Source organism: Lolium rigidum, chromosome 2 (genome assembly GCF_022539505.1).
Source record: "Lolium rigidum isolate FL_2022 chromosome 2, APGP_CSIRO_Lrig_0.1, whole genome shotgun sequence".
Taxonomy (NCBI): Eukaryota; Viridiplantae; Streptophyta; class Magnoliopsida; order Poales; family Poaceae; genus Lolium; species Lolium rigidum.
In genome coordinates this window covers 124,559,526-124,586,439 of record NC_061509.1, presented here as the reverse complement: position 1 = coordinate 124,586,439, position 26,914 = coordinate 124,559,526, and the positions used below count along the sequence as shown (strand labels likewise).

Sequence of the window (26,914 nt, the reverse complement as noted above, 5' to 3'; positions counted from 1 at the left end):
TTTCTCCCGACGAAAAACCAGCAGTCGACGAGTTATTTGACAGATTTCTTCGGATCAAAGAAGCCGATGGGCAGACCATGATAGGTACAGAGGTAGCCGCTGTGTTCCTGAAGCGTCGGGTTCAGCCGACCATGATTAGGGATCATCCGATGTGGTTATATTCGGGTCCCAAAGATGAGACTAGGATAAATATTGCTGAACTATCGGAAAAGGAACTGCTCAATGAAGTTCGACACCTCACTCTCTTCAGCCAGGAAGATTCAATTCCGATGATATCTTCCCATCCACCTTTTGACGCTGATCATCCGCCAATGGAGGTAAATTTTCCTCTCCATACTCTTATTGCGTTGTTTCCCTTGATCAATATGTCTGTCATTGTTCTTACTTGTTTTACTTCGACAGATCCCCATGGCTGCCGGAAACTTGCGAAACCTGCCGGACGATACTTCTGAGGGAAGAGATTCCTGAGCCCCTGTAGGATTTCATACTGACAAAAACACAAGCCCAAAGGATGAACGCGATGATCCGATGAACTTTGAAGCTGACTTCACCAATCCTCCACCCCTAGCCAATGATATTAGCGACACAGCGGGGTCAATGCATGACGATGACGCTGATCATGTTGCCTTTGTTGATGCAGCTGCGGAGGATGCCAGAGCTTCGCCTGTGAAGAGACCATCCGGCGGCTTTGCCGACGAAGATGATCTTTTCGATCTGTAAGTGCTTGCTTTCTTTCCCAAGATTCGTATTCTCTCCTTATCATTCACATTCTTTTCTTGACTTTGCCAATTTTCTCCTTCGCACTGACGAAGGTTTCATCGAGCCTCCATCTAAGGAGGCCAAATCTAGCGCTGCTCTGCCGAATCTTGCAGCTTCCGAGGCTTCGGCCCCTGCTGCAGTCCCCGCGGCCCAGATATCGACTGCTTCCTCCCTTCCAAGGGGAAAGATATTCCTTCGACTGCCGCTGCCGCAACTCCTTCAGGGAAACCTGTAAGTCTTTTTCTATCACAACACGAGCTTTCTTGAATGGACCTTGATTAATGATCCTTCATCAAATATCTATTTTCCCTTTTCTTAAGGATTTGCGAGCTGTCATATCTTCTTTAGAGACTTTCGCCTCCCAATTCACTTCCCTGGAAGCTGACAAGGCTCGACTGCAAAAGAGGTCAAGTCTTCTTCCTCGAAGTTTGAGGGCGCAATAAAAATAGCTGCCGAAGCTCGCCAGGAAGTCGACTCCCTGAAGGAGGAGCTTGAGGGGATGAAGAGGAAACTGAAGGACGAAGAAGCATCCAGACTGGCCGCTGAAGCTTGGGCGATTGAGAAGGATGATCTTCTTCGCCAGTCTTCCTTAGCTTTGCTTAGTAATTCCCTTTCTGCTTTCTTGTTGATTATTGCCTCGCAAATTCAATCCTTTGTTAATAAACTCCTCCTATTTCGTTCTTCACAGAGGCTGCCGATATCCCTACTGAAGCTCTGGATAAGCTTCCGGACAACTCTCCGGCGAACGCTTTGTCGATGACTCTTGCTTCGCATCGGCTCACGCAGGACCTCCTCGAGAGGGGCAAGGGAGCCATGACGCGGATGCACTCGATGATCTTCCCCAAGATTAGTCAAGACAAGACTTTGGGGCAGCTGATCGACGCTTTCGCCGTCAACACCAAGGAGGTTATCGAGGTATTCAAGCGTACTTCGCGTACCTATGCCCCCCTCCTAGCCTTTCAACTCATGATGGGTCATGGCTTCAAAGCCAACATTGAGGAGATGTCCAAAGAGCTTCCGAAAGAGCAAGATGGGCAATTTGTCGACCTGGGTGTCTTTAAAACCTCGGCTCTCAAGTGTGCTCGCCAGCTTCTTGAGCTAGTTTCCGCAAAGAAATCATCAGTTGGTCCAAGCTTGTCAAACCAGACCCAGGCCCCATGATTTTTGTAACTTAGTTTGATTAATAAAATGTCCTACCATGAGACTTGTGTGATTGTAATAAATTCCATGCTGGCAATGTTGCCAGTGCACTCTTATTACGACATTTTTTACTTGCACTCTCCCGATGGGAGTAACTTTCAATGCTGAATCCAAGCAATCCATCATGCCCTTTGACAATGTCTTGCAGGTTTTCCCTGTGCCTTCATTTGTTGATGATTCTTCGGGTGCTGTCTCTGAGAGTGATCGACTCCAGCAGATGAAGGATCGGATCACACAGATGGAAAAGGATATGCGCAACACTTACGCCTTGGCTGCTATCATCAAAAAGAAGAGCGAGCTTGCAGCGGACGTAGAACACTATGCTCTTACTGAATTACATAGGGCCACAGAAAGTTTGAACTCTAAGCCCCGTTGTCTTTTTACTCCTTGTTTTTCTATGGAATGCATCGTCTTAACTTCTCTTGTTTCCTTTGCTAGTCATAGCTCTGAACCCTTCTGAAGAGAACAAGCGGATTCACGAACGTGTGAACGCATTGACTCAGCTATCATCATCGGATGATGTTTTCTGGAAAGAGCACTCGAAGGCTTCGGCAGTCGCGAAGTTCCAAGATCGGGTCCAGCAGGTCCATCGCTTCTTCGACAAATGCTACAAAGGGTTGAGAGTAATATGGAAGACGATGTTTCCTTTGAACGCGGTTCCTCCCACGCTGTTGACTTTGATGTCAGAATTTGGTAACACCAAGAAAATCCGAGGCTTGGTTCGAGCTCAACTTTTTGCAGGAGCTAGACTCACACTTTCCCTCGTCCTCGCGCGTTATCCTTCGGCAAACCTGCTAGCAATTGCCAACGCGGTGGGCGATTTGGAGCCGCTGTAGCCGAAGGTGGGGCTGCCTTCCAATATAATTGTTGATAGACTTGAAGAGACCTCGAAGGCATCTGAAGAAAAAGAAACTCCACAAGGATGATTTAGAATCGTGTCCCTATTGTAAATAGAATATTTGATTACTTACTACATCAGAGTGTTTGGATTGTCAGGCTTAAAATTGTTTTTATCGGTAGGTGCATATGCGTGCACTCTTACCATGTTAATGCCGTTGGCACATTTTGGGGGAGCAAATCTTAATTACTCGTTTAAGCGCATGTGTGTTCGTTGGTCAGCAAATTATTTGAGTGATCAACTCGTGTTGCGGGTCTTGCTAAACCCGTTGTATGTGCAACTTTGCTTTCAACCGATGTATGACCTGACAGCAGCTCCCGAATATATCGGTAGCACTAGCTCTGCCGATGACTCCGTCGTTCTTTGATGCTTCCATAAGTAAAGTATCGAACATGGGTCGTTAATATACGTGTTTCCTGATTCTTGCTATTTGCGGCACTCTTAGAGGCATCTATAGCAAAGGAAAAGACCAGGGTCCCCGATTTCACATCCTTTAGCACTCGTAATTTCAGAGGCTTTTTCGGAATGCAATCTTTGGGCGTGTTCTTCATCGCACCAATGTTCGTCAAAATACGCAAACAAGGTTTATGATGATGTGGTTCCGAATTACTGCAATGCTTTTAAAGAAACAAAACTTAAGTTCTCGTTAATAAAGTAGGCAAGAAACTAAGGGGCGAAAAAGAGCCCTGTTGAAAAGAGAAAACTAAATACTATCCGTCCGCTTAAGCAAGAGGAGGGTTCTTCTTATCTTCTAGCTTGTCTATCGCGTCAGCGATTTTGGAAGCGTCGTTGATTTCGCCAGGAGTCCCGGCAGTGATTGTCAGTGTCTTGTTTTCTTCTACGATTGCTGTGCCATCAGCTGCCAAAGTTTTTACTGTCGAAGCTTCTCGGGCAAGATCGGCTGGCGTCTTCTTTGTCTTCCTGACGCGTTCATCTTCCTTATCATCGTGTGCCGACGACTTTGAAGGAAGATCAACAACTTCCTGCTTTACCCCAAACTTCGCAGCGATCCTCTGAAAGTCGCGATCACAATTGTCCGAGCGTGAGAAACTTCCATAGACTGTGATGTTTGTCCCATTGCTCCCCAGGCATTTTCAGCTTGAGGTATGCGTAATGCGGCACAGCCATGAACTTGTCATAAGCTGGTCTTCCGAGTATAGCGTGATGCTGCGATTCCCAACGACTTCAAACTCGATATTTTCCTTCCTAAAGTTTTCGGGTTGCCAAAGATGACATTCAGGTGAACTTTGCCAAGAGAGTACGCCGGTGAAGTGGGGAGGATCCCATGGAAGCAGGTGTCTGTCTCTTCTAGCATCCTCATAGTGATCCCCATACTTTTGATTGTGTCGATGAATATCAGGTTTAATCCACTTCCGCCATCCATGAAGACTTCGCTCATCTTGAACCCTCCGATTTGCGCCTCAACTACTAAGGCAGCGTGCCATGGTTTTGGGATTGTCATCGGGTGATCCGCTCTGCTGAACATGATGCTCTGAGATGACCACTCGATATATTCGGGAATGTTGGCCATAATGCTTTTTGTCAGATTGATTTCTCGGGTGAGCTTCTTCATTTCCCTTCTCGAAACACCTGTCCTATGGATCATGCTCATCTGCCCACGTGGTGGTGGAAACGACTCGTTGGGGTTATGAGGCTGAGCTTGCTGGACCTGGTGCTGAGGTGGAGGTGGCGGTGGCGGTGGCATTGGCTGTTGCTTCTGCTGGATGAGCTTCTGCATTTCGATGAACTGTCGACAATCTCTGAGTAGGTGACTTGACTTCTTCTTGTCGTCTTTAGAGTCGATGTACGAGTGCAGGTAGCAGGGAGCATTTATCTGTTCAGCAAAGGGTAGCTCAGGAGTCCTCTGTGGTCGTGGTTTGTAGTTGCCACGATTTCCAGAGTTGTTCCGGTTGCCGTCCTGTCGATCGCTTCGCCTGTCGTCGTACCGATCGTCCTGCCGATCAGAATACCTCGCAGCTACCAGGTTACTGTCGTTGTAACTGCGGTCTTTTCTTTTCTTACGGTGATCCCTTCGTCCACCCGAGTCGTGCTTTGGCTGATCATCGTCTTCATCGTCACTGCGCTGTCGTGGCCTTCGTACGTTGTCTTCGCCATCAGCCCAGCTATTGGCGATTTCCATTAACTTGGTTATAGTTTTCGGCTTCTTGCGCCCAAGTTCCTCTATGTAGGTTTCACGTCGGATGCCATCACTGAAGGCGTCGATTGCTCTATCGACATAAACGTCTTCGGCAGCGTTCACGAGCTTGGTGAATCTTCCGATGTATGCGCGCATCGACTCCTTCTGCTTCTGTTGGCAATGTCGTAATTCCTCGATCCCAATAGGCCTCTTGTATGTTGCTTGGAAATTTGCGACGAAAGGGTCCACTAGGTCATCCCATGATTTGATGGAGCCTTTCGGCATGCCTCTCAACCAAGCTCATGCCGAATCTTTTAAGTAAAGCTGCAAGCATTGCATTGCTGCTATCTGATTTTCCTTGTGTAGGATCACAGTCTGTAGGTAATCGTCTATCCATGACCTCGGCTCCTGCTGTCCATCGTACGTAGTGGCGTCAGTAGGGGTAGGTTTGAACTTTTTGGGCGGCATCGTCTCACGGATCTTGTAGCTTAAGCAATCGGCTGCCCTTAGCTCGCCATCGTACTCTTGACTTTCATCTGAGGCGTCGCTGTCGTATTCCTCCCTAGCGGCGCGTCGTCGCCTTGCTTTATCGATTCTACTCTGGGTGATTTCATCTCGAGCATCTCTTGAGCGATGCTTTGAACCACTGGCCTGTAACGTAGTCTTTTCCTTCCGTGGGACCAAGTTGTCACCTAAGATTGCGAGGCTTTCTAAGGCGCCACGATGAGCTTGAGCCATAGAACCTTCGGGTCGTTGATTGATGAGGTACGCCGCGAGATTGGCAGTTGCTCCCTCGACGGTTTTCGGCCGTAGCATACCCGCAGTGTCTGTAGTCATGAAGGACTTGGACAGGTTCGACGTGATTTCTCTAGCATCATCTTCCGAAAGACTGGATAACCTCGATCGGTGCTTCTCTACGCATTGACTGCTTCGGGAGGCGCTCCCTCGTGAGCCCCTTCATCGCTCGCTAGATTGTTCTGCGGCGAATAGACGTTTCTCGAGGGTGGCTTGCTCTTTCGATAGACGCTCCCGGTTTTTCTCCAATATGGAGTGATAGGCATTGAGGGTTCCAACCGAAGTTCCAGCAGGGAGTGATGTGTTATTAAGTACGGCTGCTCTGGCTGCTGCCCACTCTTCCTCCGCGATGGTGTAATCGCTGTTGTTGTTACTAGCGCTGTTTTCAAAACTTAGTCGCCTGCTGGAGCGAGGGATGTGATCTCCATCTCCCCTATTCCTGGCGTTTCCTGTGTTATTGGCGGCATAAACTTGGTGGTGCGCCGCCTTCCAGGTGACCTCTTTGACGACACTGTCGACACTGTCCTCTCCCGATGAATACTGCGTGCTGCAGATGAACGGTGTGTCGCTCGATCCCAACCCATGCCTGGTATCGCAGTTCAAGCAGTAGTACGAAGTCATCTCTGAAGATACGGGGTTATCGGACCCAACCGACATTGAAGACGTCGATCGAGGGGTCGATGGTGAAGATGAGTTTGTCGAGTCCGTCAGGCCCGCCGAAAGGTCGACTGATGACGATATGCTTGGCCCCGCGGCTGGTGGTGGTGATTTCTTCGCTGACATGGGGGCATACGGTTCTAGCAGTCGAAGGACTCCTTCCGCGTTGACGTTGTAGTGGACGCCGCCGAACGTCGTCTCCATGTTTCCTTGTAGATCTGAGAAAGTCGAGCGAGAAGAGTCGCTATGCGGGTGAACTCGTAGGAGCCGAATCGAATCGGGCTTCCTAAACTTGGCGATGATGACGACAATGGCGTCCACGAAGCTGCCGACGACATGACTGGATCTGCCGATGACGGATCTTGTGCCGACAGGGTTCCCACAGACGGCGCCAATTGTCGAGGGTACTCCTCGGCAATGCCCTCCGATTGGGGCTTAGGGTTGATGGAATCCTGTAGGCTGACACGAGACATCGGTTAACAGACAAGCGGGGAGAGCGATTTACCCAGGTTCGGGGCCCTCGATGAGGTAAAACCCTTACGTCCTGCCTGTCTGATCTTGATTATGAGAATATCGGGTTACAATGGGGTGCCGAAGGTTTCAGCTGTGATCTCGTCGAGAGGCTAAGTGCTACGGTGACCTAGCTCTAGACTTATGGTGGCTAAAGTTGCTAAGATTGATTGTGTCCCTCGGCAGCCTCTCTCCTGGCCTTTATATAAGAGGCCAGGTCTCAAGAGATCTGTCCGGGTACGACTAGGTTTACAAAAGACCTAGCTCTAAACTTTGCTTGTTCGGCTCCTCCCTATCTTGTTCTTCAAGGAATCTTCTCCTGCACCATCCTAGTGGCCCGCCTTGCCATCGGGTGTCTTCATGGGCCTCCAGTTGGGTCGTACAGGACATGGCAATGTCAGTTACCCGAAGGGTAATGCCCACGTCAACCGTGGAAGCAGGGAACTGCAACTGAAGAACCGCCTCTTGGTGGTATACCAGAAGGCGAATGGCTAGAGATGACTCCACAACTTGAGTTATCATTTATGTTTGTGGATTTGAGAGGAAACATACAACCAAAAATGACGCAAGCAGCAATTATGGCATGCTAGACTTATCCGATGACAACTCAACCAGCAAACAATAATCCGCGCGCAGCCGTGCGCCGAACCACCCTCGCGGGCTTGGGCATCATTGGACAGTATCTTGAAAACACTCCGTGCCATCACAGTAGTCCTCGGCAGGAAGTGGCACCTCCAGGCCGTCACAATAGTCCTCGGCAGAAGGAACCATCGAACATTGGGAGGATCTGCGCGAACAGTTCATCCGAAATTTTTGGTCAACTTTCAACCGTCCAACGTCAATCGAAGAACTGCAGAAGTGCATTCAGAAATCAGGAGAGTCGATGCATTCATATCTCCAGAGGTGGAGTATGAGAAAGAATTCAGCCGAAAACATCTCTGATGAACGGGCAATCGATGCATTTACTCACGGGTTGTACTGCACGAACTTTGTTGAGGATCTAGGAAGAGTCGGGCCTAGGACAATAGGTGAGTTAATGGACATGGCGAACAAGTGGGCTAATGGTGAGGCCGCAACAAGCAACAAACGAGCAAGGTCACCCGATGAGGATCGGCCAAGGCGTGGAAACGAACGAAAGAGGCAAAGTCGAAACTATGAGGATTATGATAGACCTGTCCAAGCTGCGGTTGGCTTCACAAACAATGATGATAGGAAGAATGATTACCGTAACAATGGGTACTGAGGCAATAGCCGAAATGAGTCTGGTCCTAGCACGCAGACGTAGAAGCCGAGGCCGCGGATGCAGCCGCAATATGATTAGATAGAGGAGCACATGCTCAATGCACATTGTGTTATGCATGGTTACTTGTTAACTACACAAGACCGAAAGGTTAAATTTCTCTCAAGATTTGCAAGAATTATAACTATTTGTCGATGAGAGCATATATCTGACTATTTTTATTTCCGGTGCGAGTGCACCCCATTTCCAATTCAAATCCACAGGCTGGTATATCCGCATTCGAATCCATAACTGAACAATACCCTCTCCGTTCAGAATCCGAGAAAATATTTGGTAAAGGATATGTTATGAGAAAAATCTGATCCGATCCGTTTACACCCCTAATGGTGAAGTCGTCGTCCATGAAATTTTTCTTAATCCACACATGTTGGCCATTGCTTTGCTAACACACCATTTTTTTTTTCCTTTTCAAAGCTACAAAAATGATAGGGGAACATCTTTTGGTTTCTTCCCTCAAGCCAATGGGTATCCCAAAATTGTTTTTTATTGCTGACCCCAACCGGGTGATCCTGGTGGTGGTATAAAAGAGATCCATATCTTCTTTGTTGCAAGGGTTTTTGAAACCCACCCAAATTGTATCCTTGACCTTCCATTCGAGCCATGGCCATCGTAAGCGGAGGGCCCTCACAAATTTGAAAATATCAAGCACTCCAAGTCCACCAAGTACCTTAAGGCGACACACCGAATTCCAATTAACTTTGCATTGTGCTTCCATAGGCCATAGTTTTGTTTTTGCTAATACAGGTACATTTACCCCCGGTCTCACGTCTACCTTTGTAAATGCGAAATCTCCCCGGATTCACTAAAAGATTTGAAAAGAGGGTGTGATTAATTCCAAGTCAACTGAAAACTAACTTTTTTAACAATCAATACCACATATATTCATAGTAATAAATATTACATGGTAGAGATACATGAGTTGCGTACATCAATTACAAAATAAAGTCTGAAAGAAAGAGCAAATCTTGGAGGTCTTCAGACCCTTTCTTCTTCCATGACACAATATTGTACTTTTCTAAAGGCAACCAAAGATAGAAACCAAACCATATACCTTTAGATACCAATTAAGGTTCTCCCATAATTTTAATTTAAGCCGCAATGCCAACGCTACGTGCACGCGCGCAATAATTGAAGTAGTCAATCAACATCGACAAGAGTACTAACACCATTATGCGAGGAAAAAATAACTGAATAGCATAGTCAACGTTGTTGGGGAGTCTAGAGTATGAATCACTATTGCCGAGGTCGTAGTAGCCCGAACAAATATTACGAGGACAGTCCTCCTCGTGGCAACCATGGGAAAAGATCGAAAATCAATCTGGCGAAGCAAGATCTGAAGATCCATACCTAGAGAATTGTATTCTTCCAACACCACCAATGACGCTGGGACGGAGATCTCGTTGTCGAACGAAAGGTGAAAGAACACTCATTATAGACGATGCCACCTCCATTGACGCAGAGGCCAAAATATAGCGACTACCAAAACTCTTACCTAATTTACAGAAAACACTAATTTTATTAAAACTCCACGCATAGATCGGGTTCCCCAGCCCTCCCAACGCCATCGAGGCCGGCTTGAGAAGGGGGGACTGATCTATGGGGAGGTGGAGGCGGTGCTGGTTTTCTGAAGAGGTGGCGACACTAGTTCTTAGTCTTGAATTTTCTAGGTTGCAACTCACCATTAGAACGAATTATGAAGCAAATTTAATGGCACAGAAGCATTTTTCTAGGTTGCAACTCACTAATTTTTAAGTTGCAAGCCGATTGTAAGTGAAAAAAATCTTAGTTACAATCCAACTTGCAGCAAAGTGAACAAATCACGATGCAAACTTATTTTTTTTTAGATGTCACGATGCAAACCTGACGATACGGAACTCGACTGAAAACTAAGTTTTTTTTTTGCGAGACTAGCAAAACCGTTAAAAAGACGCACCCGAGATTGTACGAGATCGACAGGCACCACACTAATTGGGAGTCGGGAAGATTAACTGCCAAGACCGTCCCATCCAAACTGTTCATTCTACGATCGGACGGCACCCATGTATGCAGTCGCTAACAACCGCAATTAAAATCCTGCACCACCGAGAAATCAGCTACTGTAGTACTATCAATTTGAAACACGACGAAAACCTTTTTCTGCAAGAGAAGAAACATATCTTCAATTTATTATCACTGTCGCAAAATTCCATATAACTGATAGTAATATATCTCTAGCTTTAACTCGTTTCCAAAACGAGCACGATTCCGTTCTGAAAATGTAAACGAACAAATGCCGCCGAGCAGGATCGCCTGGCGAAATAACCGCATGACATTCTTGGAGGTCGCGGATACGCTGGAACACAGCTAATCTCCTCTTTCATCTTTCAATCGTAGAAGGAAGAACCACAGCCGCGATCCCCTGCATTGATCGAGCATTCGAGCCTTATAAATAGATTCTAGTCTGTACTCTGCGTTGTCAGTGCATTGCTAGGACGGGAGATTATATTACAGGTCTCCCGCTGCACGCCTTACGAGCATGCGTGCGTGTAAATACACATACGCTTGCTGGTAGTTCAATTGTGCATTGCAATCGTCGCGTCGTCAGCTCTTCTTCGACCGAATCAAGAGCGTGTTAGATATCAGCACTTGAAATCATGGTACGTGTCAGTTCAGTTCACCATTGTACGTCAGCAATGGATTTTGTTCTTATCGGCCAATTTTTTTTGCCTGGCGGATCTTCAATCCGGCAGAGTGTTGGAGCAGAACGTATCGTCTTGTTCTTCTTGGTGGTGGTGCTGCTTGCACTGTCGGCAGCTCGATCTGCGGCAGGGCAGCAAGGCAAAAGCTACAGTGTCATGGATTTCCATGCCGCTGGGGATGGCAACACTGATGATGCAAAGGTAACAACAGCGAGAGCCTGTTATATGATTCTGGCTTCACCATCACGTTGTTGATCGGATTTTTCCTTACTCACCATCTGTGCATCTTCCTCTCTGTCGAAAGGCGTTTGCAGCGACATGGAACGCAACTTGCAGCGACAGCAGTTCGCCGACCATGCTCATCCCTGGAGGAAGGACATTCTTGCTGAGCGAGATCAGGTTGAGAGGACCCTGCAGCTCGCCGATCACCGTGCAGGTAACATCTGTCGACGATCAGGCCCAACGTCCTGCATCATTCATCTGTAACTCAATTCGTATTTCTGCAGTTGGACGGTGGCATCGTGGCGCCAAACGTCATTTGGACGACGACAGCAGCGAACCTGCTGACCTTCTACAGAGTCGACAACCTGACGGTGGAGGGGAGCGGCCAGATCGACGGCAACGGCGCCATCTGGTGGGCTTGCTTCAAACAAAAGGTAGGATCTTCAGCAGATAGCAGTTGGTTCCCTTGCTCTAAAGCATTAGCAACAATCATCTGATGCCCCCCTCTCATTTTGACAGAAATGCAGTGTCCGGCCAATTGTAAGTACACACCACAATATCTCATTCATTTTCAGCCTCTAACTACCTGGATACTCAGTCTTGTATTTGTAAAATCAGCTGCTGTCGTTCTCAAGCTGCAACAACCTATTGGTGAGGAATATACACCTGAAGAACAGCCCAGACAAGCACATGACCTTGCACCGGTGCAGCCAGGTGAACGTGTACAACGTCTTCGTCACGGCTCCGGGCGACAGCCCTAACACGGACGGGATCAGCATGTCGATCTCCGACCATGTGTATATCTCCTCTTGCTCCATCCAAAGCGGTGCGGTCCTTTCAGCAGCCCTTAAAATCCACACGTGTGTTGAAATGTGTTGTGTTTGGACTTTGGAGTACTACTGACATTGGACAAACAAATCGATGCAGGAGATGATTGTATATCGATTCTATCAGGCACCACTGATGTTAATATCACAGATAGTACATGCGGACCTGGTCATGGCATCAGGTAAAAATGTACAACTATGAGTACGCAGGCCTGTGCTGACCAAATACTGATTAACTTATTCTCTAGCAGTAACAGACATTGTGCTAAGAAGCTTTCTGATCTTATGTAGTGTGGGGAGCCTTGGGTGTGACGGTTCGACATCACTCGTGGAAAGGATTACAGTATCCAACTGCACCTTCTCTAGAACTATGACCGGCGTGAGGATCAAATCGTGGCAGGTAACAACTGCTGTGAGGATGAACTTGTGATATATATGTGCGCCTTGCATGTTATTTACAACTTATATATATTTAGCAGGGAGGGAGGGGCAGTGCAAACGGGTTCCTTTTCGAGAACCTCAAGATGAAAGAAGTCCAACATCCTATTGACATTGACCAGTTCTATTGTCCCCCGGGAAACTGTCAACCACAGGTGAAATCTACTGAACACATCACCACGTTGACCACTTCATCCTCGACCACAGATGTTGAAATTGATATGTCTGTATTTGTCTGTGACTGTAGGATGGTGCTGTGGCAATATCCGACGCTAGATTCATCAACATCCAGGGGACATCCTCCGACCCCGAGGCCATCAAGATCATGTGCAGCAAGAGCGTGCAGTGCCGCGGCATCTATCTCGACAACGTTAACCTCTCCTACTCTGGGCATACTGCTCAAACACGAGCAACAATTTTAAATGCCTATGGAACCATTGCGGGCATGGTGAAACCAGAAGTACGGTTCCTGGGCACTTGATCACTAGTACTCTCAGCTGTTAACATGCATAATACACGTCTAGATAGATAGACAAGGAGCAGTGGAGACGTGGAGTGCTACTGTGCGTAGGTGAGTGCAATCTAAGGAGTAGAGTACCACCGAAATTAGATCGATCTCACGTGGACAAGTTCTTACTGTATGGTCCTATTATATGCTCAAGCAGAGCATTGAGGTGTTGGGGCAGCAGTTTTTAGATTCACAGGGAGATAAAACTCCCAGCTTCCTTTTTCATTCAAAAATGAAACCTTGAACCTGCAAAACCAGATCTTGCAAAAGCTAACCAACAACCGGCCAAAAGCTTAACAGAGCCTGGACAAGTTTACTGCTTGACACAGATAGAAACCAGAACTACTAAAGAACTGCTATAACTAAACCCCAACTTTGCTCTGGAGACACACATCTTACATCACGACGTGGATTGAATCAGCTTCCTCAGGTGCTCCGTAATGTAGGCAAGACCGGCTCTGCCACCATAAGGAGATTTTGCAGTCGAAGCCCAGGAAGTGAACCAACCAAAATTCGAGCACTTCAGTTCATCTCGAGTGCCAGGGGCCTCTTGAGTTTTCTTATCAACAGGTCCAACATCGTCAGCTACCCTCGACAGATAGGATCAGTCGCCAAACCTATTTCATATCAATCCTTGTTCTGTTAAAAACTAAGCTATTTCTAGTATTCCAGAGGTGACAAAATTAAACTGCAAATATCTTCTTTTTGAGAGTCAAAGAACTTTTGTTACATAACCACCTGGAGGCAACATTTTCAAAGCAATTGACTTATATCTTAAACACTTCAAAAACATCTTTCCAAAGTAGGTTGGCAACTATAGAAAGTAAACAAAAAAATACTTGACTAATTCTATTTCCTTACAGAAATCACATTCCAAGGATTTTGGCATCCCCTTTTCCTAAGATTATCTCTGATCATAATTTTGTTCTCAGAGAAAAGCTAAAGGAAAATATGAACCCTAGGGGGAATCTTAATGTCCCAAATAGCAGGTAAATATAAATGATGTACACCTCAAATTAATGAAAGCATACATAAATTTAGAGGAATAAACCCCATTAGTTTCATATGGTCACTATCATCACTGAATCTAATGGACTCGACCATAGCTACAATCGCATTCCATTCTGTCACCATTTCATCAAAAAATTCTCCTAAAATCACATCTTAATTGGAAACCACCCCAAAGATCAGCTATTGGTTTGACACAAAATAAGCACTCCAAAATTTGGTAGTATGTTAGTCTTGCAAACCAAATTTCCTCCCATAACTTAATTTCTTTGGCATTACCAACTTTATATTTGTACCCTATTTTGATAGCCTGGCCTTCCTACATAACACATTTTCAGAAAGTGGAAGGCTGAGTATCATGACAACAAAGGATATTAGGAATTTTGGTAATAATATTTACTATCTATTATTTTTTTCCACGGGGTACCTTCTCCCTGTGTGTATCGCTTGATCCAAAAACCAATCAAACAGATATTCAAATCTTGGAGGTTAGCAATACCTAATCCCCCAAAATATTTTTCGTAACTATGTGAATCTTATGATTCCCTTCTTCATCATTCCAAAGAAAATTGCTAGTTGAGCATTAATCAACTTCAAAGCCTATTTTGAAAAAAGAAAGCATGTAAATGGGGATACTAGCTAGTACAAATTTGACTAGCTCTCTCTTTGCCACAGAATAAAGCAATTAACCCTCCATTCTACTCAGTAAACTGTCAATCAAAGGCTATAAATCTTCTCTTCTTAGTATTCACTTCATATTAGCCGCTATTCTAGGAACATTCTCAAGGAAAAGCAACGCATCATCTGCATATTGCAGATATATTACACCCTGATGACTGCAAGTGCACAGGTGTATGGTAGCTAGTTTTAAAAGTAAGAGTATTCGAACCACGGAAAGTTATTTGGTTAAGGTCTTTATGTCCCTCATCGCTATCTATCAAAGGATAATTGTAAGCTATCCTTAACATCAAGTAAGAGTGTTTTAAAGAGACTTATTTTGCGTGTAAAGTAATAACTGAAAAGAAAAGTAAACAAGGAGACAAACGCGATGTAAATGGTAATGAAACTGCAGTAAGGCGAAGTGTTCTTAGGGAATGTAGGATCCACCTCTAGCATTGGTATTAATTATGATTAGGAGAAATCTATGTCTTTCTTCATAAAACGTGTGAGGAGAGCTCCATAAAAATATGATCACAGACAAGTCATCTGATATTTTATCCCGAGTGGCGATGATCGTAAGCAAGCCACCCAGACCACTCACAATTAAGTGTTTCCCCGTAGATATTGATATAATGTTAGTGAATCTCTCCTTAACCCCCTTGACCATATGAATACACGCCAACACGTTATGTCACTTAGCACCTTACGTACTACCATATGTCCAACGGTAATTCCCTCTCCTGTTCCCAAGGAATATATTACATGGTCGGCTTCATATAATATTTAGAGAGAAAACAACACATAATCATGAACCTAATTTATAGATCATATTTATTTCATATCATAACATTGCAAGGGTTTCTTCATCTCCCCAAGAACAGTGTAAACTACTCACTCATGGAAGAATTTAACAACATCATCATAGGTATATGAAAAGAATATATGGATGAATACAAGTGCAAATCCACAATAGCAATTGGAATTACAACAAGATGGATGGAGATGAGATGGGAATGGTGATGGTGATGGAGATGCAGCGGTTCGTGATGGGGGATGATGCCTTGGCCTACAGTGATCTGCATAGCAGTGAGGATGATGCCCTTCTGCAAGTGCTTCCTCCAGATCCCTTCCGGAGATGAGGTTTCTGCGAGTTGCGGTCTCTCTGAATGTCGGATCCTAGATTCGGTGAAACTATTTGACGAGGCGAGGTGGCTGCCACATGGTACAGGCGCGCGACGGGATCCACCCGTATTGACGGTCGTTAACCCTTCTGGAGTTTCCTCTTGCTTTGCCTTTTCATCCCGGTGCCGTGGAAAATCATTTAGATGACTTTTATCAGATCAACCTATCATATTTTTTGGACAAATCAACCTATCATATTTATGTCCAATATAACATCTTCAAATGATATGTTCATCAATACCTTCATAATTTGGGATCATGTGAAAACAAGTATAAAAAGTGCACGTGTGTGCCGTAAAATACCAAAAACCTAACACTACACATGCAAAAAAATATGGGGTAAAGGTGCTTAAAAAATGCACTCATCAACTTCCCCAAACTTAGACTCTTGCTCGTCCCTGAGCAAGATAGTAGCTTAATGGAGAAAATCATCATGTTCACAAAGTTTGTGTCGTTAAAATACATGACGCATTTGAAGCAAAAATTACAATATCGGATATAGAACCACAACGTAAGCTGTATCACACTTCCACATCTTAAATGAATTAGAGGTTTCCAGACCTTTGTACTAATAGTTCATATGAAGATTGATTATTAACACATCATACGATCATCATGTTCAACTGAACGAGTTTGTGACGCGACCTCAAACATGCTTAGGACTCGCTCATTCACTTGAGATTCAAAGGTACGAATTCTCTCTTTCGTTTTCTCTCATGGTCACGTATATGTATATTGCCCTTTGCACATATTTGGTTATATTTTTATTTTTTAGTGTTCGTGCAAAGAAGCTAGGCATATTTTTTTCCCATGAGAAAAACCAAAATAGATCAATACATGGTGCTAACTTTCAAGCCGAGCATGAAGTAGTACACAGCTGTGGTTTGGGCATCTAACTCAACTTGTACTCACTCTATAATTTTTGATAGCACTTTGTTTATCTAATTCTCATCACTTTCATAATTATTTTACTTTGAATAATCTTTCTTTCGTAACCAAACAAATGATTATAACATACTATCGAATATTCTTATCATATCCTATTAGTACCATTAGTGTGGAAGACCCTAAAATCATCGCAAAGTACAAGGAAAATAGTACTTATCCTAATTCATACATCTAATACAATAATGATGAAACTGAGAATACTTAAAATATAATAATGGCTCAAGAATTCATTGGATATAAATCTTTTCTTCCTCCAAGTGAGCTAAATAGGCAATTAATGCAAAACTTGGGAATTTAAAAACTAATATGTGTGCAAGAAAGCAAATATGATAAACTTTATGATAGATTACAAGGTGATATAGATCTCCCCAAGCTTGGAATAAAGCTAGGTGGGATCAAACAATCCATTCGATTATTTGACAACGTGGTATTCTCTCTAAGGTAGAGGGTGACGTTGGAGACGGTTACACGGAGCTTCTTGTTAGTTAACTCCAAATCAGAGATGCGGCAGAAAGACCTTTGCAAGTAAGTGCTCATAGTCTTAATTGCATCCATAAACCTCCAAGTTCAGGAGATGCTGGTGCACCACCTCCCGGTGGATCAAATCTTCCTTTTGGTATTCTTCTAGAGCACTGAGGTGTTGCTTAGTCTTGAAAACCGGCTTATCCAGAAAAAAAGAAGCATCGGGGAAGTACAAGTAAGGTTTGGTAGGAAATACAACTATGCATGTTGTTGGTTTGACTGATTATTAGTAATGGGCTAGATCGTAACCATGTTTACTGGGGAAGTCTTTCAACATTGCACTTTTGGGTATTGCACCCTGCGTTGATCATCATTTATTTGCTTTTGTTGATGGCTATCTCTTGTGGAATGAATGTCAGTTATTTTAAGCAAGTAGGCATGCATAGTTAGAGAAGAGCAATGGGCCGCTAACCGAAGCCATGCCTAATCATGGTGGAAGTTTCAGCAACAAGCATCCTCAATAGAAAGAGTGAAGAAAGAGTTGTGTGAAAAAAGAGTTGTGTGAAAAAAGTGTGAGAAAAGAAAAAAAGAGTATGAGAAAAACGTGAGAGAGAGTTAGAGAGGATGCTCCACGTCTGTTGTTCATGTTGTTCCGGTATGGATGCCCTATATTTGAGATGCACATCTCCTTTGGCCCTTTGGGCGGCATGAAGGTACTCCATTGCAATACTTGGTTAAAACATGTATGTTGAAAGTTCTTGGTAACCCGAAGTTGTGAAACGAGAGGTGTAGTCCTTAGTATTCAGGAAAATGAGGCAACACTTACTCATCAGATGTCAAACTCATGACACATAGATATGTTCATACATGAGATACTTGGTACCCATCATTATTATTATTGTTGACATGAATTACATAGCTCAAAACCATATTTTATGCTCTCTACGTTTTATTTTGTTGGAGGTTTAGCATATACATTCCCTGCTACTTTCTTGTGTTCAAGAGTCAAAAGAAATATTCCTGAAAAGAGAGGAAAAAGAGTCTTCCAACAATTCTTTATGATTCTTCCAAGCATGCTTTATGATTCATAATACTCATCATTTATGTTTCTTACAATGCTATTTACTTTTATGCATGCTATGTAGAATGTAAGAGTTATCACCTGATGAGTTCATATTACTCATTGTCATTATTTATTGAATGAACCTTGTGATACTTTGCATGATTATTTAGAAGCTATATATTATAAACTCCAAAGTTCATGTTAGTTTTATCTCCTTCATGCTCGGGACGAGCATAGGTTAAGCTTGGGGATGTTGATGCATGTAAAATGCATACATGAACTTTGTCCTTTATCATATTGAATTCCCGCATATTTGCAACATATATGATGATAATACCATGTTTTACCTTTGTTTATGGGGATTTACCAATGCCCCCCTTTATTTGGGTTATAACGCTGCAGAACAGGAAAACCATGTTTTGTGTATTTTTCACTTTCACAGACCTATACGGAGTGAAATTGACCTGAGATTTTGGAGCATCACTTTTTCATCGGGAGAAGTAGCATGGGCCCTGGAAGCTCACCTGAAGAGGCCCGAGGGCCAAAAGAGGCCAGGTGGCGCAGCCAGGAAGTTAGGCCACGCCACCCCCCACTTTCAGCCGTCGATCGCCCGTTTGTCTTGATTCTTTCGCGAATCGACGTATTTCGCCCTAAAAACGACTATATATATAACCCCGAAGAGTTCTAGGGAGGAGAGCGCCGCACAAACACAACAACACGAAAATGGAGGCTGTTGTAGATTTGAGGGCGAAACTCCGTCGGGATCACCGCCGGAGGGATCTCCACCTTCTCCAACGTCTTCATCATCATCACCATGACCAAGAGGGAGTAGTCCACCTCTGGACTACGGGTTTGTGGCAGTAGCTTGATCTAATTATCTCATGTTCTTCATAGTTCTTAGTGCCATATGAGCTTCCTATCATGATTATGGTCATATTTGTAATACCTATGTGGTGGATCCTTATTCTATGATATTGTTTTATGAGATCTGATCTTATTATATGGTGAGACATATTGATAGATGCATATTATGTAACCCGTTCTTAAGTTTATGTTCTGATCCAACATCTATGCAAGAGCGTGTCTGGGGTGATGTGTGTGTTAGATGGAGTAGCAAGGTTTTAGTGAGGATAGTGACAATATGTTCAACATCTATTATGGCTTTGCCTTTCTTTTGCAACCTCACTAGGGATAAAGTGAATGCATGTGCTATGCTTATCACGTGACAGTAATGATGATCTTGTTTGTTCAAGGTAGCATATTGATATTCAAACTTCATGTCAAAGTACTTATTGCTATGCTCTGTTAATTCTTAATACAAGATTGATGAAGTTTCGTTCTTGTGGAGTATAAGAGAGGTGTGTTGCATCATCTCTATGATAGGAAGTGATGCCTGATACGTCTCCGACGTATCGATAATTTCTTGTGTTCCATGCTACATTATTGATGATACCTACATGTTTTATGCACACTTTATGTCATATTCGTGCATTTTCTGGAACTAACCTATTAACAAGATGCCGAAGTGCCAGTTCCTGTTTTCTGCTGTTTTTGGTTTCAGAAATCCTAGTAACGAAATATTCTCGGAATCGGACGAAATCAACGCCAAATATCTTAGAATCCCCGGAAGCATCCAGAACACACCAGAGAAGTCGGAGGGGGCCACAGGCCCACCAAACTACAGGCCGGCGCGGCCGGAGGGGGGCCGCGCCGCCCTATAGTCCGGCCCCCCGTCAGCCCTCCCGCGCCGCCTCTCCGCCTATATAAAGCCCCCGACCTAAAAACCTCGGGGCGTTCGACGAAAACCACGAAACCTTCCGGAGCCGCCGCCATCGCGAAGCCAAGATCCGGGGGACAGGAGTCTCCGTTCCGGCACCCTGCCGGAGCGGGGAAGTGCCCCCGGAAGGCTTCTCCATCGACACCGCTGCCATCTCCACCGCCATCTTCATCACCGCTGCTGCTCCCATGAGGAGGGAGTAGTTCTCCATCGAGGCTCGGGGCTGTACCGGTAGCTATGTGGTTCATCTCTCTCCTATGTGCTTCAATACAATAATCTCATGAGCTGCCTTACATGATTGAGATTCATATGATGATGCTTGTAATCTAGATGTCATTATGCTAGTCAAGTGAGTTTTACTTATGTGATCTCCGGAGACTCCTTGTCCCACGTGTGTAAAGGTGACGAGTGTGTGCACCGTGTGGGTCTCTTAGGCCATATTTCACGGAATACTTATTCACCTGTTGAATGGCGTAGTGAAGTGCTTATTTATATCTCTTTATGATTGCAACATGTTTTGTATCACAATTTATCTATGTGCTACTCTAGTGATTTGTTATTAAAGTAGTTTTATTCCTCCCGCATGTGTGCAAAGGTGACGGTGCGTGCACCGTGTTAGTACTTGGTTTATGCTATGATCATGATCTCTTGTAGATTGCGAAGTTAACTATTGCTATGATAATATTGATGTGATCTATTCCTCCTACATATGCATGAAGGTGACGAGTGTGCATGCTATGCTAGTACTTGGTTTAGTCTTTCGATCTATCTTACACTAAAGGTTACTAAAATATGAGCATTATTGTGGAGCTTGTTAACTCCGGCATTGAGGGTTCGTGTAATCCTACGCAATGTGTTCATCATCCAACAAGAGTGTAGAGTATGCATTTATCCGTTCTGTTATGTGATCAATGTTGAGAGTGTCCACTAGTGAAAGTCTAATCCCTAGGCCTTGTTCCTAAATACGCTATCGCTGCTTGTTTACTCGTTTTATCGCGTTACTACTGCTGCGTAACTACTGCTTGTTTACCGTCCTGGGCAAAGCACTCTTTCCGGTGCCGTTGCCACTACTTATTCATACCACCCGTATTTCACTATCTCTTCGCCGAACTAGTGCACCTATTAGGTGTGTTGGGGACACAAGAGACTTCTTGCTTTGTGGTTGCAGGGTTGCATGAGAGGGATATCTTTGACCTCTTCCTCCCTGAGATCGATAAACCTTGGGTAATCCACTTAAGGGAAACTTGCTGCTGTTCTACAAACCTCTGCTCTTGGAGGCCCAACGCTGTCTACAAGAATAGAAGCTCCCGTAGACATCAATGCCTATATTAATTTTCGGCGAAATTAGACTAGCTGCAGTAGATGATACGATCACGATCTGCGTGTTGTTGATGATGAATTCATGGTGGTGAAGTTGGACAACGTTTGACCGGAGTAACCGAGCCGATGAACCGAAGTCGTGAAGTCCGTAGTTGAAGCCTTTAACGGCCACGGCGAAACCGAAATATCTGCTCAAACCCAATGACTCGTCGCCTCCATTGGAAACATTGTATATGTACGTGAGCTAGCTGTAGCATGATCGATCTTTTTTTTTTCTTTGCTAATCCTTGGTTTTCCGGGAATACTCTTTGCGCTTTCGTGAAATAGGCTGTCCCTTTTTTTTTTCTCTTGAGATCTTATACGGAGCCTTGGCTTCCTACGGTTCGTATACGACGATCATACTGATTGAACTCAGTTGTTTTCCTTTCGACGAGATCCGGACGAATCTTTGTCTTGCTTGGACTTCTGTATTCAGATTTGTAACTTCCTTTCTTGGCCACGTAAGAGTATCTCCAGCCGCGCCCCCCAAAGCGTCCCCAAAGGGATTTGGGGCGCGCCGGACAGAAAATGCGTTCCAGCCGCGTCCCCTAAAGCCCGTTTTTGTCCGGCGCGGTCCGATACGGTGTCCGGCGCCCCGAGCCCGTCCCCGTCCCACAGGGGACGCTCCGGGGACGCCAGACACAATGAAAAGCGAGGCGGGGAGTGGCGGGGCCGACCCGTCAGCGGCACAGTTAATTTTAACCTAATCGTCGCCTACCCCGCGACGGAAGTTATTCGCGCGCAGTGACACACGGCGGCATCTTTGCCTTAATGGCGACGGAGGGGCAGGCGAGACGTCTCGTCGGTGCTGCGCAGCCTCCACGCGTCGCCGGCGTTCGCACGCCACCGCCCGTTCCCGCGCGATCTTCCCGCCTCTTCTCGCCTCGTTCCCGCGCTTTCTTCCCGACGCCGGCGTCTATAAAAGGTCTCCCGGCTCAACGGTAGCCACCACACCCCACCGGCAACAAACACAGCCCTCGTCGCTCCACCGCCGTCTCCTCCACCACCGGTAGCAATGGCGAACCGCCCGGCGCTGGCCACTTCCCTCCACCGCCGTCCCTCCACTTGCGGTCCCGGGAACGCAGGTCGACACCGACCCCTCGGCAGCGGCCCGGGAAGAGCGATGGCGTGCACACCGTCGGCAGCGGCGGGAGGCGATGCAGCGAGCAGGCCCGCCAGCCAGCGGGAGGCGGCGCGAGCGGCGGATCCGGCGGCGTCTGCGCCCATGGCCCCGCTGGCCGGCGAGGCCGCGGCGGCGGCAGCGTGGCAGGAGCAGCGAGGACGCCACCGTTGCGGTGTCCGACGCCTCGACGAGACAGGAGGCGCGACGGTGCCGGTACCGGGCGGAGATGGAGCAGCGCCGGGCGACGAGCGCCAGCGCCGGCCGCGGTGAACGGGAGGCGCCGTACCGTGAACGGCGGGAGTCGATAGAGCGCCGGCGGCGGGAGTCGATCGAGCGCCGGCGCAGCGCTGGCGACGGAGGAGCGTCATCGGCGGGAGGCGGCGCTGAGGGCGTTATGGGGAGGCGGGCGGACGAGTTGGCGGCGGAGGACGCCGTGTTGGCGGCGGCGATGATGGAGGCGCCAACAGATGTGGAGGAGGAGGCGCCAATGGAGGAGGAGGAGGCCGAGGCGGAGGAGACCGAGGTGGAGGACGACGATGACGACGAGTTCGAGTGGTCCGACGACGACGGGCCGCACCCGGACGAGACGGCCGATCAGCAATGCGCGCTCGTCGAGTCCTTCGAGTCGGAGAAGAAGCTCCAGGACGACGCCCGTGCCCGCGAAGAGGCGCAGATTCGTCGCGCCGTCGAGCTCTCCCTCCGTGCGGCCCAGCGAGGGAGGGCGGAGGAGGACGCGCGGCGGGAGCGGCACCGTCCGGCCACCGCCGAACGCAAGGAGAGGAGGCGCGCGCAGCGAGAGCTGCGCCGTAGGGGAGGCGACGACGGGGCGGGGCCGTCGAACGCACCGCCGGGCGATCAGTAGTCTAGGTTTAGATGAAATCTAGCCGTTTTCTTTCAAACTTTGTAATATATAATCAAAATTGAATGAAAACCTTTATTTTCGTGCACCAATATTCATTTGGGGCGGCGTTTGGGGGACGCGGCTGGGGAGCGACGTCCCCCAAAGGCGGCACGAACAAAACACGTCCCCCAAACGCTAAATCCGGCGCGGTTTGGGGGACGGTTTGGGGGACGCGACTGGAGATGCTCTAAGAATAGATAACAAGGAAACAAATCGCCGGTGATTTTTGCGTTGCTGAGAAAAAACGTTGTGACGAAGATGCTTGGTCCTTTTGCATTGTAGATCTGATCTTGCAAGATTCCGTGGCCGCGCAGCACGGGCTGTTGGAGATGAAGAACAGATTCTTGACGAAACTAAACAGGCCGTAACAGACGATACATCGGACGATGTAGTCGATTGATTGGATCCATCGCGAAATTTTTGAACGGGCCGCTGCCGATGATTGAATAGCCGCCATTGCCGATGAAGTTGGACGCATTGCCGAGCAGATTTAATCTAGCCGATTGTTGATGATAAAGGATCCCGCTCGGATGATGAAATCCAGTCGTCGCAATCCCCACAGACGACGCCAATTGACGAGGGATCACCTCGCCAATGCCTACGTATTGTAGACTTGGGTTTCGGGAGAGAGGGACGATGGAGATTCCGGGAGCGAGATTAGATACACGACGTACCCAGCTTCGGGTCCCCTCGGTGGAGGATCCCTACGTGTTGCTAGCAATCCAGTATATGATCATATGTTTTACAGGGTGCCGCCATAGGCGGAGCTATGTTGTCTATATTCTGTCTATCTGTTGGCCTCTCTATTTCGGGTGCCCTGGCTAGCTTTATATATGCAACCAACCTAGGGTTTTACAAGAGTTCTAGTCGACTACTTCTTCGAGTTGCCTTGTTGGGCCTTCTCCATATTGGGTCTCCTCCATATTGGGCCGAGCCAGGTATACTAATAATGGGTACCCGAAGGGTATGCCCATGTCAGAGTGTGCTTCAGATTCTCTACCAGGACGCCTTTTCTCTACCGTACAGGGCTGTTACAACAGGAAAAATCGCGAGGAAGAGGAAAAATCGCAAGGAAGAAGAAGCAGATTCTTCAGGGTTTCGGCATCAGGCCCGGCAGCACCGGCCGTTTCACCGGACAGCCCGACACCAGGCCCGGCGTTGCCGGCTATACCAACGGCCGACCAGGCAAAAACCGGCTTCCACGCCGGTGCGCACCGGGGTACCATCCAGGGAGCTAAGTCCCCTCGCCCGGCCCCTAGGACGGCATACCGGTCCCCAGGCCGGAAGATCCGGTCCCCAGGTCGGCAGTACCAGGCCCCAGGCCGGCCGTACCGGAGCCCAGGTCGGCAGGACCGACGCCTAGGTTGTCAACTGTCCCTGCTGCTGTTTGATTTCCTGCTGCTATTGTTCGTTTCGTGCACAGTTATGGTTTCTTCCCGTTTTGGTGGTGTGACGGATAAGAAGGAAGATGTTTACTTTGACTACCTCGATATTGTGACTGGTTCGACACTTGATGCAACTAGAATCAAGTGGGGGTTGGCTAGTTCCGTGACACCGGAAGTATTTCAGATTTGGGAATCCCACATTGACGGTGGTTTTGAGATATGCAAGGTATTTGATAGCAAGTTTGGTGGCCACACTGAATTTGTTCTTGCATATCGGCGTGTTGATGAAGTGGTTGCTAGTTGGTGGTGTGAAGACAGGGCTGTGAAAGGTATCATTGGTGGAACATCTAGCTAGGAAGATTTCAAGCAGTTTTTGCGTGCTAGATTTTTGGTGAAGTCCACGGAGCTGGACAAGAAGGTGGTCTGCTCTTACACTACCATGGAGGAGGATGTACCATTGAGTGGGCTGAATTTGCAACTCAAGAAGATACAAGATGATGCTTGCAAGACAGTTGACAAGGGTCATCATTGGAGTTTGTTTCAGACTCAGTGCATTTTAAAGGGCAAGGTTTGCAAGTTGACGATTGATGGTGGTAGCTATACTAATGGCATAAGCAAGGCAATGGTAGCAGCATTGGGGTTGTCTACATAGCGTCTTCTTGAGCCTAAGCGTCTTGAGTGGTTGAATAGTCGTGGTATGCTAAAATTACTCATAAGGTGCGTGTGCCATTTACAGCTGATGATTATGTTGATGAGATAGAGTGTGATGTGTTGCCATTGGAGGTGTGTGGATTGTTACTTGGGCGTCCATGGAAGTATGATCGTAATGTGACACATGCTGGGAGAGCAAATACATATTCTTTTATACATGGTGGAAAATATCGGACTTTGAAGCCTATGGGTGATGATCATATCAAGTCCGATGTGGAGTTAGTGGTACGTAAGGAGAAGTTGCACAAGCCTAAAGTGCAGCATGAGGTGCATGATGTTCCAAGCGTCGATGTTGGTGATGTTTCAACCATGCCTGTAGATGACAAGTCTGTACTTGTTGGTGACAAGCCGGTTGAAGTCAAGACTATTGTTGATGAGAATGTTGCAGCATGTACTACTGTTCCATTATGTGTTGATATAGGAGTTCAGACTGATGATGTTTGTGCTTCTCATGTGGAGGTCACTGCTGAGATGCGCAAGGGAGGAGCGGGAGGCGAGCGCGTCACAGGAGAGTGGCACCAGTGGCACTGCCGCCCGGTGCACACCGACACTACCGGCCGCAGTTCAGCCATAGTGTGGATGCATCGAGGCAAGGATGGACGTGTTCGACATTTATGTGGTCCATGCATTACACATCTTGTGCATGGTCATGTTCAACAACACATGGGTCCATCAAGAGTTGATAAGAAGAATATGTTGGCGCCAACGTCCAAGTTCATGTTGCGAAAAAAGGAGGCGCCAAGTGCTGTATCAAGTCAAGCACGCCGAGAGGGGGGAAGTGGTGTGGTAGGCAGGCAAGACTTGAAGACGGCGCGGACCTGTGATGTTCATACCACGTCACCTTTTCGAGAAGACCCTGACGCGTTGGGGACACCGCTTCTTGAAGGGGGAGGATGATACGGTCATACGGGCATGAAGGCTGAGGTGAAGCCCAATTTCAGGACTCCACCAAGCTTGTTATCTTATTTTATGTCTTTTGTATTTCTGGTCATATGTGGGCCAATTAGTGTTTTTAATAAGTTGTGTGTTTTTGACTTGGGTCTATCCGAGTCGAACTAGGAAAGCCCACTAGGGCTTGGCCGGCCACCACCCCCTCATATAAGGAGATGGTGCGGCTAGGGTTAGGGTTAGCATACATTTGAAGTTTAGTCTAAGTACTCACACTTGTGCTCATGGTTTAGCACCCCTCCGGGGACGGCGATGCCGTTTATCTGTTTCCAATAAAGATAGTTGCGTGGGTTCTTGTGTTCATCAAGGATTATCAAGCTAGGGTTTGAGGCGTGTCGTTCTTCGATACATTGCTTGCTGGATTCGTTCTTCTACTTCAGGTTGCGTTCCGCGCGTGATTGGGACTATCTACTACCAGGTTGTCTCGCTGTGAAAGATCGGGCAAACCTCGCGAGGAC

General features: G+C 46.7%; 1 protein-coding gene across 1 annotated transcript; it reads left to right on the top strand.

Moving 5' to 3' along the window:
• Nucleotides 1-10,928: 10,928 nt before the first annotated feature.
• On the top strand, nt 10,929-12,902 carry LOC124690073 (polygalacturonase ADPG2-like). The gene is made up of 9 exons (XM_047223508.1): nt 10,929-11,135; nt 11,239-11,370; nt 11,441-11,590; nt 11,676-11,696; nt 11,775-11,982; nt 12,084-12,165; nt 12,275-12,383; nt 12,463-12,576; nt 12,669-12,902. The coding sequence occupies exons 1-9, from the start codon at nt 10,929-10,931 to the stop codon at nt 12,900-12,902; spliced, it is 1,257 nt and encodes a 418-aa protein (XP_047079464.1).
• Nucleotides 12,903-26,914: the final 14,012 nt, after the last annotated feature.

Coding starts and splice junctions, on each gene's coding strand:
- LOC124690073 (XM_047223508.1), top strand. CDS start 10,929: ATGGATTTTGTTCTTATCGGCCAATTTTTTTTGCCTGGCGGATCTTCA. Junction 11,591..11,675: donor GGGCTTGCTTCAAACAAAAG/GTAGGATCTTCA, acceptor TCATTTTGACAG/AAATGCAGTGTCCGGCCAAT. Junction 12,384..12,462: donor TGAGGATCAAATCGTGGCAG/GTAACAACTGCT, acceptor TATATTTAGCAG/GGAGGGAGGGGCAGTGCAAA.